The sequence below is a fragment of the Scomber japonicus genome, chromosome 19 (genome assembly GCF_027409825.1).
Source record: "Scomber japonicus isolate fScoJap1 chromosome 19, fScoJap1.pri, whole genome shotgun sequence".
Lineage (NCBI taxonomy): Eukaryota > Metazoa > Chordata > Actinopteri > Scombriformes > Scombridae > Scomber > Scomber japonicus.
In genome coordinates this window covers 2,032,002-2,044,721 of record NC_070596.1, presented here as the reverse complement: position 1 = coordinate 2,044,721, position 12,720 = coordinate 2,032,002, and the positions used below count along the sequence as shown (strand labels likewise).

General features: G+C 38.9%; 1 protein-coding gene across 1 annotated transcript in view; it reads right to left on the bottom strand.

Annotated features, from left to right (window-relative positions):
• The window catches only part of LOC128379721 (rapamycin-insensitive companion of mTOR-like), a 29,367-nt gene that overhangs the window by 3,561 nt on the left and 13,086 nt on the right, over positions 1 to 12,720 (bottom strand). The window contains exons 18-34 of the mRNA XM_053339344.1: positions 11,218 to 11,319; positions 11,007 to 11,053; positions 10,699 to 10,834; positions 8,341 to 8,540; positions 8,057 to 8,183; positions 7,432 to 7,596; positions 7,263 to 7,339; positions 6,463 to 6,541; positions 6,255 to 6,364; positions 5,778 to 5,865; positions 4,751 to 4,843; positions 4,542 to 4,648; positions 3,042 to 3,277; positions 2,115 to 2,958; positions 1,938 to 2,051; positions 1,087 to 1,264; positions 885 to 996 (exon numbers count right to left, since the gene is read on the bottom strand). Of these exons, the coding sequence (XP_053195319.1) occupies positions 885 to 996; positions 1,087 to 1,264; positions 1,938 to 2,051; positions 2,115 to 2,958; positions 3,042 to 3,277; positions 4,542 to 4,648; positions 4,751 to 4,843; positions 5,778 to 5,865; positions 6,255 to 6,364; positions 6,463 to 6,541; positions 7,263 to 7,339; positions 7,432 to 7,596; positions 8,057 to 8,183; positions 8,341 to 8,540; positions 10,699 to 10,834; positions 11,007 to 11,053; positions 11,218 to 11,319 (2,815 nt within the window). The remainder of the gene's footprint in view (positions 1 to 884; positions 997 to 1,086; positions 1,265 to 1,937; positions 2,052 to 2,114; positions 2,959 to 3,041; positions 3,278 to 4,541; positions 4,649 to 4,750; positions 4,844 to 5,777; positions 5,866 to 6,254; positions 6,365 to 6,462; positions 6,542 to 7,262; positions 7,340 to 7,431; positions 7,597 to 8,056; positions 8,184 to 8,340; positions 8,541 to 10,698; positions 10,835 to 11,006; positions 11,054 to 11,217; positions 11,320 to 12,720) is intronic.

Here is a 12,720-nt window from a genome sequence, read left to right as displayed (position 1 = left end):
CCATGTGCTTACATAGGTGTCAAATTAGATTTTAAAATGAAATGTCAAAATCATATAACTGCTTACATCATCGAGTCCTATTAAAAGCCTTTCTGTTAGAGGACAATTTTGTCAAATATCAGTAGTTTATGATGCTAATTTTGTTAGATATCAGTAGTTTATGACGCTAATTTTGTTAGATATCAGTAGTTTATGACGCTAATTTTGTTAGATATCAGTAGTTTATGATGCTAATTTTGTTAGATATCAGTAGTTTATGACGCTAATTTTGTTAGATATCAGTAGTTTATGATGCTAATTTTGTTAGATATCAGTAGTTTATGACGCTAATTTTGTTAGATATCAGTAGTTTATGATGCTAATTTTGTTAGATATCAGTAGTTTATGACGCTAATTTTGTTAGATATCAGTAGTTTATTACGCTAATTTTGTTAGATATCAGTAGTTTATGATGCTAATTTTGTTAGATATCAGTAGTTTATGACGCTAATTTTGTTAGATATCAGTAGTTTATTACGCTAATTTTGTTAGATATCAGTAGTTTATTACGCTAATTCAAAATGTATCAAAAAAACTACTTTTGACAGTAGCTTTAAAATACCTAAAAATTCAATAATTCATTTAAATGAGAAAAGTTAATAAAACATAACATCTGTGAAATATGTGAAAAGTATTCACATTTCTGCTATTTCATTACTAATTTAAACAAAACTAAAACAATAACACTAAATAAATAAAATTGATCTCCATTAGATTCCATCTTAACAAGGAAAAAGAGACTCATCACACAGCTACTGCATGAAACAGCTGGGTGGTATATACAGTATATGTATATGTAAACATGCTGTGATCTAACTGCAAATGTGAGCATGCTGTGTGTAGTTAGTGTCTTGTTTCTTCACTTTTCTCACCATCAGAGTCTCCAGAGAAGAATTTAGCAGAGCGCTCCTCAGAAGGTGGGCTCATCCTTTTTTGGAAATACGGTTTTTCTTGAATCTGAAAGAGTCAGAATCAGTTTACGTTTTTAAAAAATCTCAGATGTTTTTTTGTGTTTTGTTAAAAAAATGAACTCCCACGTATTATTACCTGGAACATGTTGTTGATATTAACAGGCAAGGCGAGGCCTATGTAGTCATCAGAGGAGCCAAAGGTGGCAGAGGACACTATGGAGCGTACAGAAGAGGAGCGCTGCAGTGTGCTTTGGTTGATGGGGCTCAGCAGGTCTTCTTTATCCAGAGACGCAAAACTCAGAGCTCTCAAGACTCTGAGAGAGAGAGGGACCCCGACACACACAGGTAAGGTATGGTTTTCACTTCTCTTGTTTTACATTATCACCTACATACAGTCTGTGTTTTACGCTTCCTCAGATACATTCAAGACTTGTCCTTTAAATGCACTAAAAACCTCCATCAAATGAATGACTCCTATTTTCTTGAGAGAAGTTCACATTTTAATGTCTAAATATATAATATCAACGTTTTAAGGAGATCATTTGTGTGTGCTCACTTTATTCCACTTGAACAAAAGCAGTAACTTACAAGTTATTGAAACACCATCATCAGTATTTTAAACATCTACATGGCTGGCCACATTACATTAGTGTGTGTGCTGTGTGTCTGTCCCTCAGGTTGTGGTATGTTGATACATATTGGGCAATAAGAATGTGCCTGTCTACTTCTACTAGGAGTATTTTTTTATTTTGAAATGTCATTAAACTCTTTGAAATCTGAAATTACATAGTTGAACTTGTTAAAGCAAATGTTCCTTTTTCCATTGCATGTCTTTTATAGAGAGAGATATAAGCAGCTCCTACACCAGGATCATTAATATAATCCTACTCTGATAGCTGTTATATTAAACATGTGTTAAATCATGATTTATTTCCAGACAATAAATAATAATAATGATAATTATGAAATTTTAAACATTATGTGTACCTTTGTGGCATGCGTCTGGAGTCCAGACTGCCTGTATTCATGGTGATGGCATCAGTGAAGAGTATGGCCTCACTGTGGGACAGAGATGGTTGGATGCGTTGGTGTTGCAGCCTCCTCAGGGTGGCGTAGCCCAGAGCGTCACGAGGACTTGTGCAACCATTGTGAGAGTTGGAGTGCTTTAGCGTGGTGTACCCCATTGCATCTCTGGAGCTGGAGTACATGAGGCTGCTGTCAGCTAAGCTGCTCAGGGTGGTTGCTGATGGAGACTTGAGAGACTTGGCTCGGCGAGGCAAAGTGTGAGACACGCCAGGACGTATGAGAGAGGTGGAGCAGGACTTGGGAATTGAGAGCGGTGTGGAGCAGGGTCGGCCTGTCGCTGAGTGCATGTTCTGGACGGTTTGGGTGCTTATCACAGTGTTGAGGCTGACACAGTCAGTGTCCATGCTGGAGGGCAGAGTCTCCCTGGAGGGGCTGGAGTTCATGGAGCTGATACCGCTTGTGGTGGTGTCTGTGTTAAAGCTGTGGCTGCGGCTTTTAAACTGAGCTCTACTGCCACCTGGAGGCCCATCTTCAGCCAAACGCTCGTAGCTGCTCTGCTCCTGCTGATTCTTGACTGTCTGGACCTCTGACTCATCCAGATCCCCCTCCTCAATGCTGGGGGTGCTTCCACAATTCACTGTGGCTCTACTCCACACAGAGGAGGTCTCCCTACCACCTGAGGGGCTTTTAGACATGTGGCCATTGTTGTAAACTGGGAAAGTATCTGCAGCTTCAAATGAGAAGCTAGCAGGTTCTGCAGCAGTGAGCCTCTGTTTCCCTGCCTGGCCTTGGCTGCTCCCTTTAGGGTTAGGGGTGGTGCGGGAATTCTTTCCAGGGAGAGACAGTGAGTGGAGAAGGCGGTTACGGAAGCGGCTTGAGGCCAGCTTGTTGAAGGGGCTTCGATCCTTCATCGGCTTAGGGTTGATATTCAAAGGCTCCTCTGAGAAGTCTTCTAGCCTGTCATCATCTAGTATATACTCACCTGCACATAACACAGCAGCTTTTTATTACAGTTATCAAAGTAATCACATTATTCTATGACTTCATTAGAGAAATTGGGCTTACCGGGTTGCACTGAGTCACTCTCGCTGTTGTGCCTGGAGTTGATGGACTCGGTGAGGCTAAGGGTGCTGGGGGCAGAGGGTAGCAGGTTGTAGGGTTTGGTCTGTGGCTCAACCTCCTCAGGTACCACAGGCCATCGCATGTTACGGTTATGCTTCACAGCATCCCATCCCTGCTGCTTCAATGTGTCACAGCCCTGCTTGGTCTTACTGATGAGACCCAGCACATACAGACAGGCCCTACACAGAAACCACAGACCATACATGACATCTCTCAAGTTTTTTTGGTTGACATTGGGTCTCAGATAAGGACAATCTGGAAAAAATCTGCATCAAGTTACGGCATATTAAGAGTTTTTTTATTCCGGTATACAAAGCTGATCCAGTTCTCAGAGCTACTTCTAAAATATAAAGAGTTATGTGGAGTGAACAAATCTTATATAGAAGAAAAGTAGAAAAGGGAGGAAAACAGTCAATGTCATTGGAGGAATGGGAAAACCAAAAGGATAAGCAGTATCTTGGAGAGATGGAAAGATATGGTCAGATATTTTATAACACCAGCACTTAAACAGTCAAATATAAGGCAGACAGCATGTTGGAGACCATGTGACACTGAGAGAGCGATGGTATAGAAAAGGTCTGCCCTAATGATCAGACTGGTTTAATGTAATGCATGATGTTTAAACATATTTGATAAATGTTGGAAAAGACGTAGTAGGAGCATTCAGTCTTACTTTTGGTAAAAAAAAAAAAAAAGTGGTGCAAATGCCATTTCAAATGACACGAAACCAACAAAAACATAAAGTATAGATATTAATAAACATGATGCTGCTTTTTTAAAGACATTTTCGAATTTCTCATCTTGCCAACCCTGATTTGTCACTGACCCACATACAGGCTCACTGCACAAGTGTGTAACATTTGATACAATTCTACCCACAGGGGGCGCTACATGAACATCATAACATGATATTTCTGCAATTCTGTTGTCTTTAATCAAGCCAAACTTGGTACACAAGTTCTCTGTGAGAATGTAACAGCATATTGAAGCATACATTATTTATATTTCCTTGCCTTATATATCTCTCAAAGGTAATATTCCATGGTAACCAAATTCAGCAAAGGTTTACAGATGTGGATTCTAAACACATCTGTAGCACTATCAGCAATGCTTTGTGATTTATTTCAGCTGTCATTCACACACATTCTCCACAGGAAGTGCATTTTATACTTACTTTTTGTGCTCTCTGAAATAAGGACTGTGCTGTTCAAATGTTATGTGTGGAAGGAGCTTATATATATATATATATATATATATATATATATATATATATATATATATATATATATATATATATATATATATATATATATATATATATTATAGCTCTATTTTATCTAGGGGCATCACTGTGGCCATTTCTTTCTTTAAGTTAACGGATTTGTTATTTTACACCATGAGCAGAGTGGAAACAAAGTGAAGCAGGTTAGAAGCCCTACTTACCCTCTGATAGACAGAACCTCACAGTGATGAGCCAGAACCACTATGTCAGGGATCACCGCCTCCTCCAACAGCAGGTTCAGACCCCAGTTTGATGAGCCTATGTTTCCCTATAGAGAAGGCAACTTGTAACCATCAACTTTGGATTTCCTTTTCTTAAAATGACATATTAAAAAAATAAAATTAAAAATAGAGAAATTGCAATTGCTGACCAAAGCCCAAAGTGCTGCCTTCAGCTGTTTGATGCCCTCCCATTTGTCCAGGGCTGGAGATCGAACACTAGAGCTCAAATCAGAAACCACATTCTACAGGAGGAAGAGAAAAGAACACGAACATAGAACATATCAATATAAGCACCACATTTAGGAACAGCGTCTTTGATCTTTCCTGGATGTGATTAGAATCTGACAAAAGAATGTCTACTCAAAAATCACCATGATTTCTGAAAACTAAATCACCTGTGGTTAGGTTTATGGCCAGATTAGCAGCAAAGACAAGTTAGTGCACTAACATATCTCTTTACTTAGTCTTAATATAATAATTAAAATAAAATATAATTATATTTTAAAGTATTTAGTATGATAGTATGATGTTTTAGTGTTGGCTTTTCCCTGTCGTTAGTGTAATGTGGTAGGTGGGAGTATTTTGCGAAACCCACATTTTATTGTCCTTGAAGGCACCACACTTGACAATGCAGAAACACAGTCCAACATAGACCAAAACATTCAAACTAAAAAAATGTTTAAAGAAAAAATTCAAATTAAGTATAAAGTAATTCAACATATCAGTGTGATGTGCATCATGGCTGTCTTGTATAGAAATTTGGAGGCATTGATAATGGAAGATAACGGTCAAATCTCATGTACCTGCACCTCAGTATGAGCAGGTGACATTCATCAGGTTAAAACAAACAATTTATGACAAGTTTGCGCAGTAAAAGACAAACAAGATTCACACAAAAAAGTAAGAAAAGTTTGTATAAGAATACCAAAATCTTCCTTCATGAGATCCAATGATTTCTTTCTAAATGCTCCATAATCAGAAAGTCTGGAAAAGTATCGCACAAGTTATAACCAAGATCTAGCACTAAACATCATATTCATGCTCAGCAAACAGTGCCTCTTCTGCAAACACACTCCAAACACTCAGGTAAAGCTTTGAGGAATTTACAGTGTACTGTATTTGTGTCACCTGTGTAGCAACATCGAAATCTGTGAAATGCAAGACAGATGTTCGTACCTGAGCTTCAAGCAGCTGGCAGCCAGTCTTATCATGAACCAGTTGGCCGTATAGGTGCACAGGAAGATAAACATTTGGCCTCTGTAACCTGCGTGCCACACACAAGCAAAGAGTACTATTATGTTACCATAAGGATTTCTTTTTATCTGCATTTAAAAAGGAATATTAATTCCTGTAAAAACACAATTTTAGATGTAAAGTTAAAAAAAGGAAAGAAAAAAAAGATTGTTAAGTCCTTTCCTCCTTTGAAATATGGGAATAACTCCATATTTTGTTTAGGACATACTAGGCTTCCTAATTATTATCAAAACAAATATCGTACCCAGATTGCCCGTATGGTAGATCTGGCCATGATAGGAAGGTATTTTTTCTATATCATCTTGTTTTTGTGGCTGACAGCTAAAATGCATATCAGAAATGATGTGTTCATACTCAAGCACAATATGAAACACAGTAAGCAGTGTGTAGGTGAGTGACCTTTGGTTGCTGCGGCGTACGTAGTTGTCTCCATTCACAGGCTTGCGGTACGTGGTGAGAGCTTCATTGAGCTGCTCCTCTATCATGTCCACATACTTCAGGTTATACTCCTGCAGAGCCACACACACAAACATGGAGCAGCAATTTCAAAAATGTTGTTCAAACCAGAAACAAACAAAGTGATGGATGTATGCTGGTTGAACTGTACCGTTTGCCATTTCTCCATCTGTTTAGTGATATATCCTCTGTCATTGAGGTAGGAGAAGCCTTTTGGGATAGATAAAAACCTGGTAGCAACAGAGACAAAAGGTGAGAGTTGTTTTGTCTTAAAGTCCATGTAAAGTAAGAATAAATATGTGTTCTGAGTTTGACATACCACACAAAAGTGCTGCCAAATTTGAAATTAGGCTTCAAAGTTGTGTAAAAATCAGCCTCTTTCTCTGCTCCCAAACGCTGAGTCTGCTGAAACTCAGCAGACTCAGTGTCACCTGCCAGTCAAAGTCACCACTTCTACCAGAAACATGGACACTAAGCTTGAGAGCTTTCTGCTGCTAACTCGGCGGCTAGCTGAGCTGGTAGCTCAGCAGCTAGCTCAGTTGGTAGCTCGATGGCTAGCTCAGCTGGTAACTCAGCAGCTAATTCGGCGGCTAGCTCGGCGGCTAACTCAGCTAACTGGCTAACTGTAGACTGTAGTAGTAGTAGTAGTGTGTGCTGAATGTATTTATACCTATAACCACAGGGGCGGGTTTATGCTAATCACCACCGGGTTACGTAACGCTGCAGTGATTTTCAGATCCGCCCACTAAATCCTGAAAACAGAAATCTTGAAACACACACGTTTGTGAAGCCTAGCTCCACAATTCAAATCTAAATGGTTGAAATGCTTTTTACACATTTTTTAGAAATACATTCATGACCTATTTAATTTGTTTAGAAGAAAATGTCTGAATTCACTTTACACTGTCTTTAAAGATGATGTCACAGTCAGACAGTGGTGGATATTTTTACCTGAGCAGCAGTAGCATGCCTTTGTCCCCCAGGTGTGTGAGAGCGGGTTTCATCTCTATCAGTGCATGAAGGTTGGCCTGAACACATTTGAGGTTGTCTGATTACAAAGTCACGTTAATAAAACTCACTGTTTCATGCTTCATGCTTATTGTGCGGTGTGCTCCCTCACCTGGTCTTCACAGGCTTCGTCCAGGATGTCCAGCGCCTCTTTGGAAATGGCCTTATTACGGTCATGAAGCTGAGTGACCAGGAGCTCGATGCCCCAGTTACTGAAGAACTCCACGTTGGCACGCAGAAGAACCCGCAGGTGCTTAGTGGCATACAACCTGCAGGACTATGTCAACATGATTAGACATAGATGAGAAGTTCACACAGCTAAAAAAAAAAAACATCTCTGGGTGAATAGAGTTATGTTGATAGTAAGAGTCACAACTGTATTGGGTAAAAACAATAGAAATAAAAATGAATGTAAGGAGAACAACACTGACAGCAAGTAAGTGATCATTAGTGAGTCATTTTTTCTTTGGGTTAGGGTTAGGGTTAGGGCTGTTTTTGCTTTTATTAGTAAGATAGTGACTGACAGGTAACCAGGGATGAGATAGAAGTGGGTATGACATGCAACAAAGGTCCAGATTCCAACCAGGGATGTTGCATATATATGGTACTGTAACTGCACTGTAACCACTCAGCTACCAGCACACTCTGTTCATAATTGATTTATATACCACACAAACCGTCAGTGCTTCTCTGGTTAAATTATAGAGTGCTGTCAGACAACTGTGTTTAAATCTTACATCGGTGGCAGCGGTGAGGATTTTTGACAGGATGACTCGAGCCAAACCGTCTCGACTGTAGTCCAGCGTGGAGACCGTCAGCTTCAGCAGCAGCTCCTGGTTCTTCAGAGTACACAGGTTCAACAAGCTGGGAGAAGAGAACGCAAAGGAGCAGCTGGTTACAGACATAATGACAGTGACAAAGGAAATGAACCGAGTATTAAGATCTGAATGTGTAAATGTTAAAAAGCAAGCATAGTATCTGCTAACACACATTCAAAATGAGCTTTACAGTAGCTGCTCACCACTGAAAGACACTGCACTTCTCTAGTATCTTGACACTGTGTGGGTGAGCTGACAGGATGCCCAGGAAGAGAAAGTAGTGCTGGCTGAGTGTGGTTAGCAGACCCCTGCCCTGCACACTGCAGTTAGGTTTGGGTGGAGCAGAGGAGAACAGACACTGGATGATGTCCTTCACCAGGTCCTCCAGGTATGCCTGACCATCCTAACAGACCACCAAAGACAAGTGGATTAGGAGATGGGTGAAATTCTGTTGGCTTCAGTTTAATGTCAAGCAAGTTTGTAATATTGTTTCACATTGTTTCTTTTGTTATACGCTAAAAGAAAATCCAAACAGTGTGGACTGAATTTGCAGTGGATTAAAACTGCAAGGACAGCAGTTTAGAAACCATGAGACCAACTTTCTTTTATAAGACAAACCTTTTCCTATTCAAGTGAAAAAATGAACACCTGTGGGAAGGGGTTATTACTCTCCTATATCTCACGAGCTAGTCCCTAGCTTTTGTATTCTGGGTCTGTTACCAGACGACACATTGTGACTGGAAGACAGAGGTTATGGGTACGTTTGGCAACTACAACATGACGTAGAATAATATTGAGACACTGGAAGTCATTCAGTCTATGTGGTTTTAAGGAATGGATCAAACTAATGACAAGTGATGACATTTGAACGGGTCATTTATAAACTAATGGGAAAGAAGTCTGGGCCTCCTCTTTTTTGACAGTAATAGAGGTGAAGTCTGATTAAATAAGTGGCATCAGATGTAACAGATGCAACTGATTGGTCAACTCATAGGTCAAATGGATTTTTTAAAATCTGTTTTCTTGTTTTTGATGTTCTTTTAATATATGTTTTCATTCAAAAAGAGGACAGTGAACTTTATGTATGTTTGCATTTTTGTATGATGATGATGATGATGATATGATATGTTTGCATTTTTGTATGATGATGATGATGATGATGAGTCCTGTCCCATTCCAACAAAGTCTGCAATTTTTTATTTTTTAAGGTTTATTTTGGGCTTATTTGCTTTATTCAGATAGTAACTGGCAGAGATGCTAACAGGAAACAGGGATAGTAGGAATTATATGGCATGCACTCTAACCACACAACCACCAGGGGGCTCCCTAGAGTCAATTTTACAATTTTTAAACCAACCTAAGACCAATATCACTTTAAGATCTTTCTGTCTCTGTTACATACAAACATTAAAATACAGGAGTGTGTCTATGGTCCCACAGCTCTATGTTCTCACGTCTCTGTGTTCCCACGTTTCTAAGAGATTATTAAAATTTAGACCCTATGTTCCACAGCCCTCCGTCCCTCAGACATGTGTGGTGTCCTGGTACCTCTGTGAGGCTACGAGTGAAAGTCCCTCATGAGCAATAATTTACAAATTAAGCACTGGGGCGGGCACAATGCTGTCCTGATTGGGCTGTCTTTTTGCACTCACAAGCTCAGGTAGACCAGGCTTTTCTCCTCATTGGGCTGACCAATGCATCTGATACGGCACAGCACATGGGCTTTGAGCATTGATATAACCAGGGACATATGGAGCCCAATTTTCAAATTTCATAAATTTAAAACATTTAAATGTTTAAGTTCTATCCAATCTGCTGATGCCTGACTATCATGTTGGAGACTGGGGTTTGTTTCCCGCTTGGGCCGAAAAGATTCACGTGTGACACTGGGTGCCGTAGACCCAGACGACTGTGGGGAAAATTTTGGAATATTAAAGAATATACAGAACATGCTGTACGAGTGAAACAAACTAATAACAAGAAGAAAGCTAATGTCCTTTTATAATGTTACATTTTTGCGCACAACTGCAAAATCAAAACACTGTAATAGAGTGCCTCAATGATTGATTATTGGGGAACTCACGAGAGTCTCACAAAAAAAAAAAGAATAAAAATTCAACATCAAAACCAGAGCAAGTGAGCAAGTAATGGATTACAACGTGTTTCATTAGGTTCCTGCTGAACCTGATAGTTTCAATAGGGCTATTTCTAGTTCTAAGAAGAAAAAAACACTTAATGTGAACCTGGAGAGTTATGCTTCTTTGTTCTTGGCAATGTAAGTTTCCCATCCAAAAGCAGCCACTCACCTACATTAGCAATGTTTAAACAGCATTTAAACAAATACAACCTTAATTTGATTAGACAAGCAGAGCACCTTCTTTCACAGTTGACACGTTTTTGTATAAACACAGTTAAAATCAACTGCTTTAAAGAGGAACCAAACAAGCTATCCTCAAAATACAGAGCTATGAACCTTGTTTTAAAACCGGAACATTTCCACACCTTTCCAGACACCTGAAAATATTAAATGCTACTTCTTACAACATGCTGTTCCCTCTCACCTCCTCAGATGCCAGGAGGAACTCTATGAACTGAGAGCCAACCACAGTGAGCTGTCTGGCCTTGGGATGCTCGAGCTCCAGACTGCCATACAGCTTACTGCTGGGCTTGTAGAAGAAAAGCAGCTTCTTCACAAACCTGCCCGGAAACATGAACCACACACACACACACACACACACACACACACACACACACACACACACACACACACACACACACACACACAAGAACATACAAGAACATAAAAGCAAGCTATGTGACTTGCTGAAAATCAAATGTGTGATCACATGAGAACATGTGCCATACTTACTTATGTGTTAGTTCATCCTTATTGCTACGCAGACCAACATTTTGGGACTAAAGACAAAAATAAAACACAAATGAGAAGTTAAAATCATGAAAAGCACCTTGTATTCCACATCAATACTAGCTGGATAACTGTGGAAAGGTTTAAACAAGGCCTACAAGATCAAAAATGCATTACAGGCCTGTTTCTGGAATGAGACCTGCATGTGTTTTACCTTTAAAATGGTTCCAATAAGGCACCAGTTCCAGTCCAGGTGGCTCTCATGGTTGAGGATGTGGCAATCTCTTATGTTTGTCATTAGAGTGTCTTCATTCTCCTACAGGATGAACACAGCTGGCTTTAGTTACACTTAGTAGTTAATGCTACACAGCATGCACAATTTATTTTGCATACTAAGAAATCTGCAATTTAAGTCATAAAGAGTTATTGGGTGGATATAACATGATTTTTTTGCTTTTTTGACTGTTAAAAAAATAAATAAAATTATGTTGACATATATGGTTCCTCACTGGTCTCGGTTAAAACTTTTTCCAAAAAGTCTATGTATAAAAACTCCACATAGTTCTACAACCTCACAGAGAGACATGAGGAGGATATTTTGGATGTTTACAGAAGTTACCAAATATAGTTATTCACCCAATAAAGGGTTAAATAACTGATCCACTTATTGAGAGATGGATTTGGTTTTCATCGGCTCCATAGTTCAGAATTCAGGATTAATTTCTGAGCAATAATTCCAATTTTATGATTTTAGCTAATTCCACCAAGTATGTTGAGTTTGTATCCACACATAGCCGACACAGTGCCACTACAAACAAAACAACACAACAGTTACAGCTCATTGGCTCAGAGAACAGTGGGTGGGGTTAGGCGTGAGGAGTTCAGGGTCCGTGTTGCAGTGGGGGAAAAACTGTTTCAGATAATAGGTAATGTGCAGGTTGAGTCTAAGATGATTTGACTTTTTTCTTTTGTGGGTTTGAATGTCTGAACAGTTATTATGCATGATGTGAGAATACTTTCAATTGCTGTGTAGAAATGAAGTAGGGTATTTTGCCTTATTGTTGTTTCATTTGTGTTTGCCAGGAGATTTGAAGGAGAGATGAATATGGGCTCATCATTGAGAAACATGAGCAGCACAATAAACACAGAAAACATAACAAAATACAGCAAGTCCTGAAAATAAAGAAAACTATTTGCAGTGTGTCTCTGCATTTAGATGTGTTTCCTGTATTTGCATGTTACTTCACTGTTAACTCTTACATACTGTCCAGGGTCAAATTCAACCCTTTTTTTTTTTTTTTACATTTGAGAGCTGTAAAAACAACATAAAACATTTCTTTTAGCCAGACTTTTCCTAATAAAACCCACAGTATACAAAAATGGAAATAAAATGCACCGTACAAATGTTAACCTGTATTTATAATAAATTTCAAAAATCAGCATTCAAACATGTTGTATTCATCATATTCTATATGATGTTTTTCTAGGCAATAAAATAGTGATTGTGAAAGATTAATTTAACATTTATTAATGACTGATGAGGAATTATTAATTAAAATTGGTGTAGAGGCTAATTATGAGTCAGACTATGAACATTATGTAAGAGTTAAGATCATGTGTTTCTGTTGTTCTGTTGTAATGGTGTGAACCATTATACTGTTGTCAAATTTGTGAAAGCTGGTGAAGAGTATTTCTACTAATTCAATTCTTTACACAC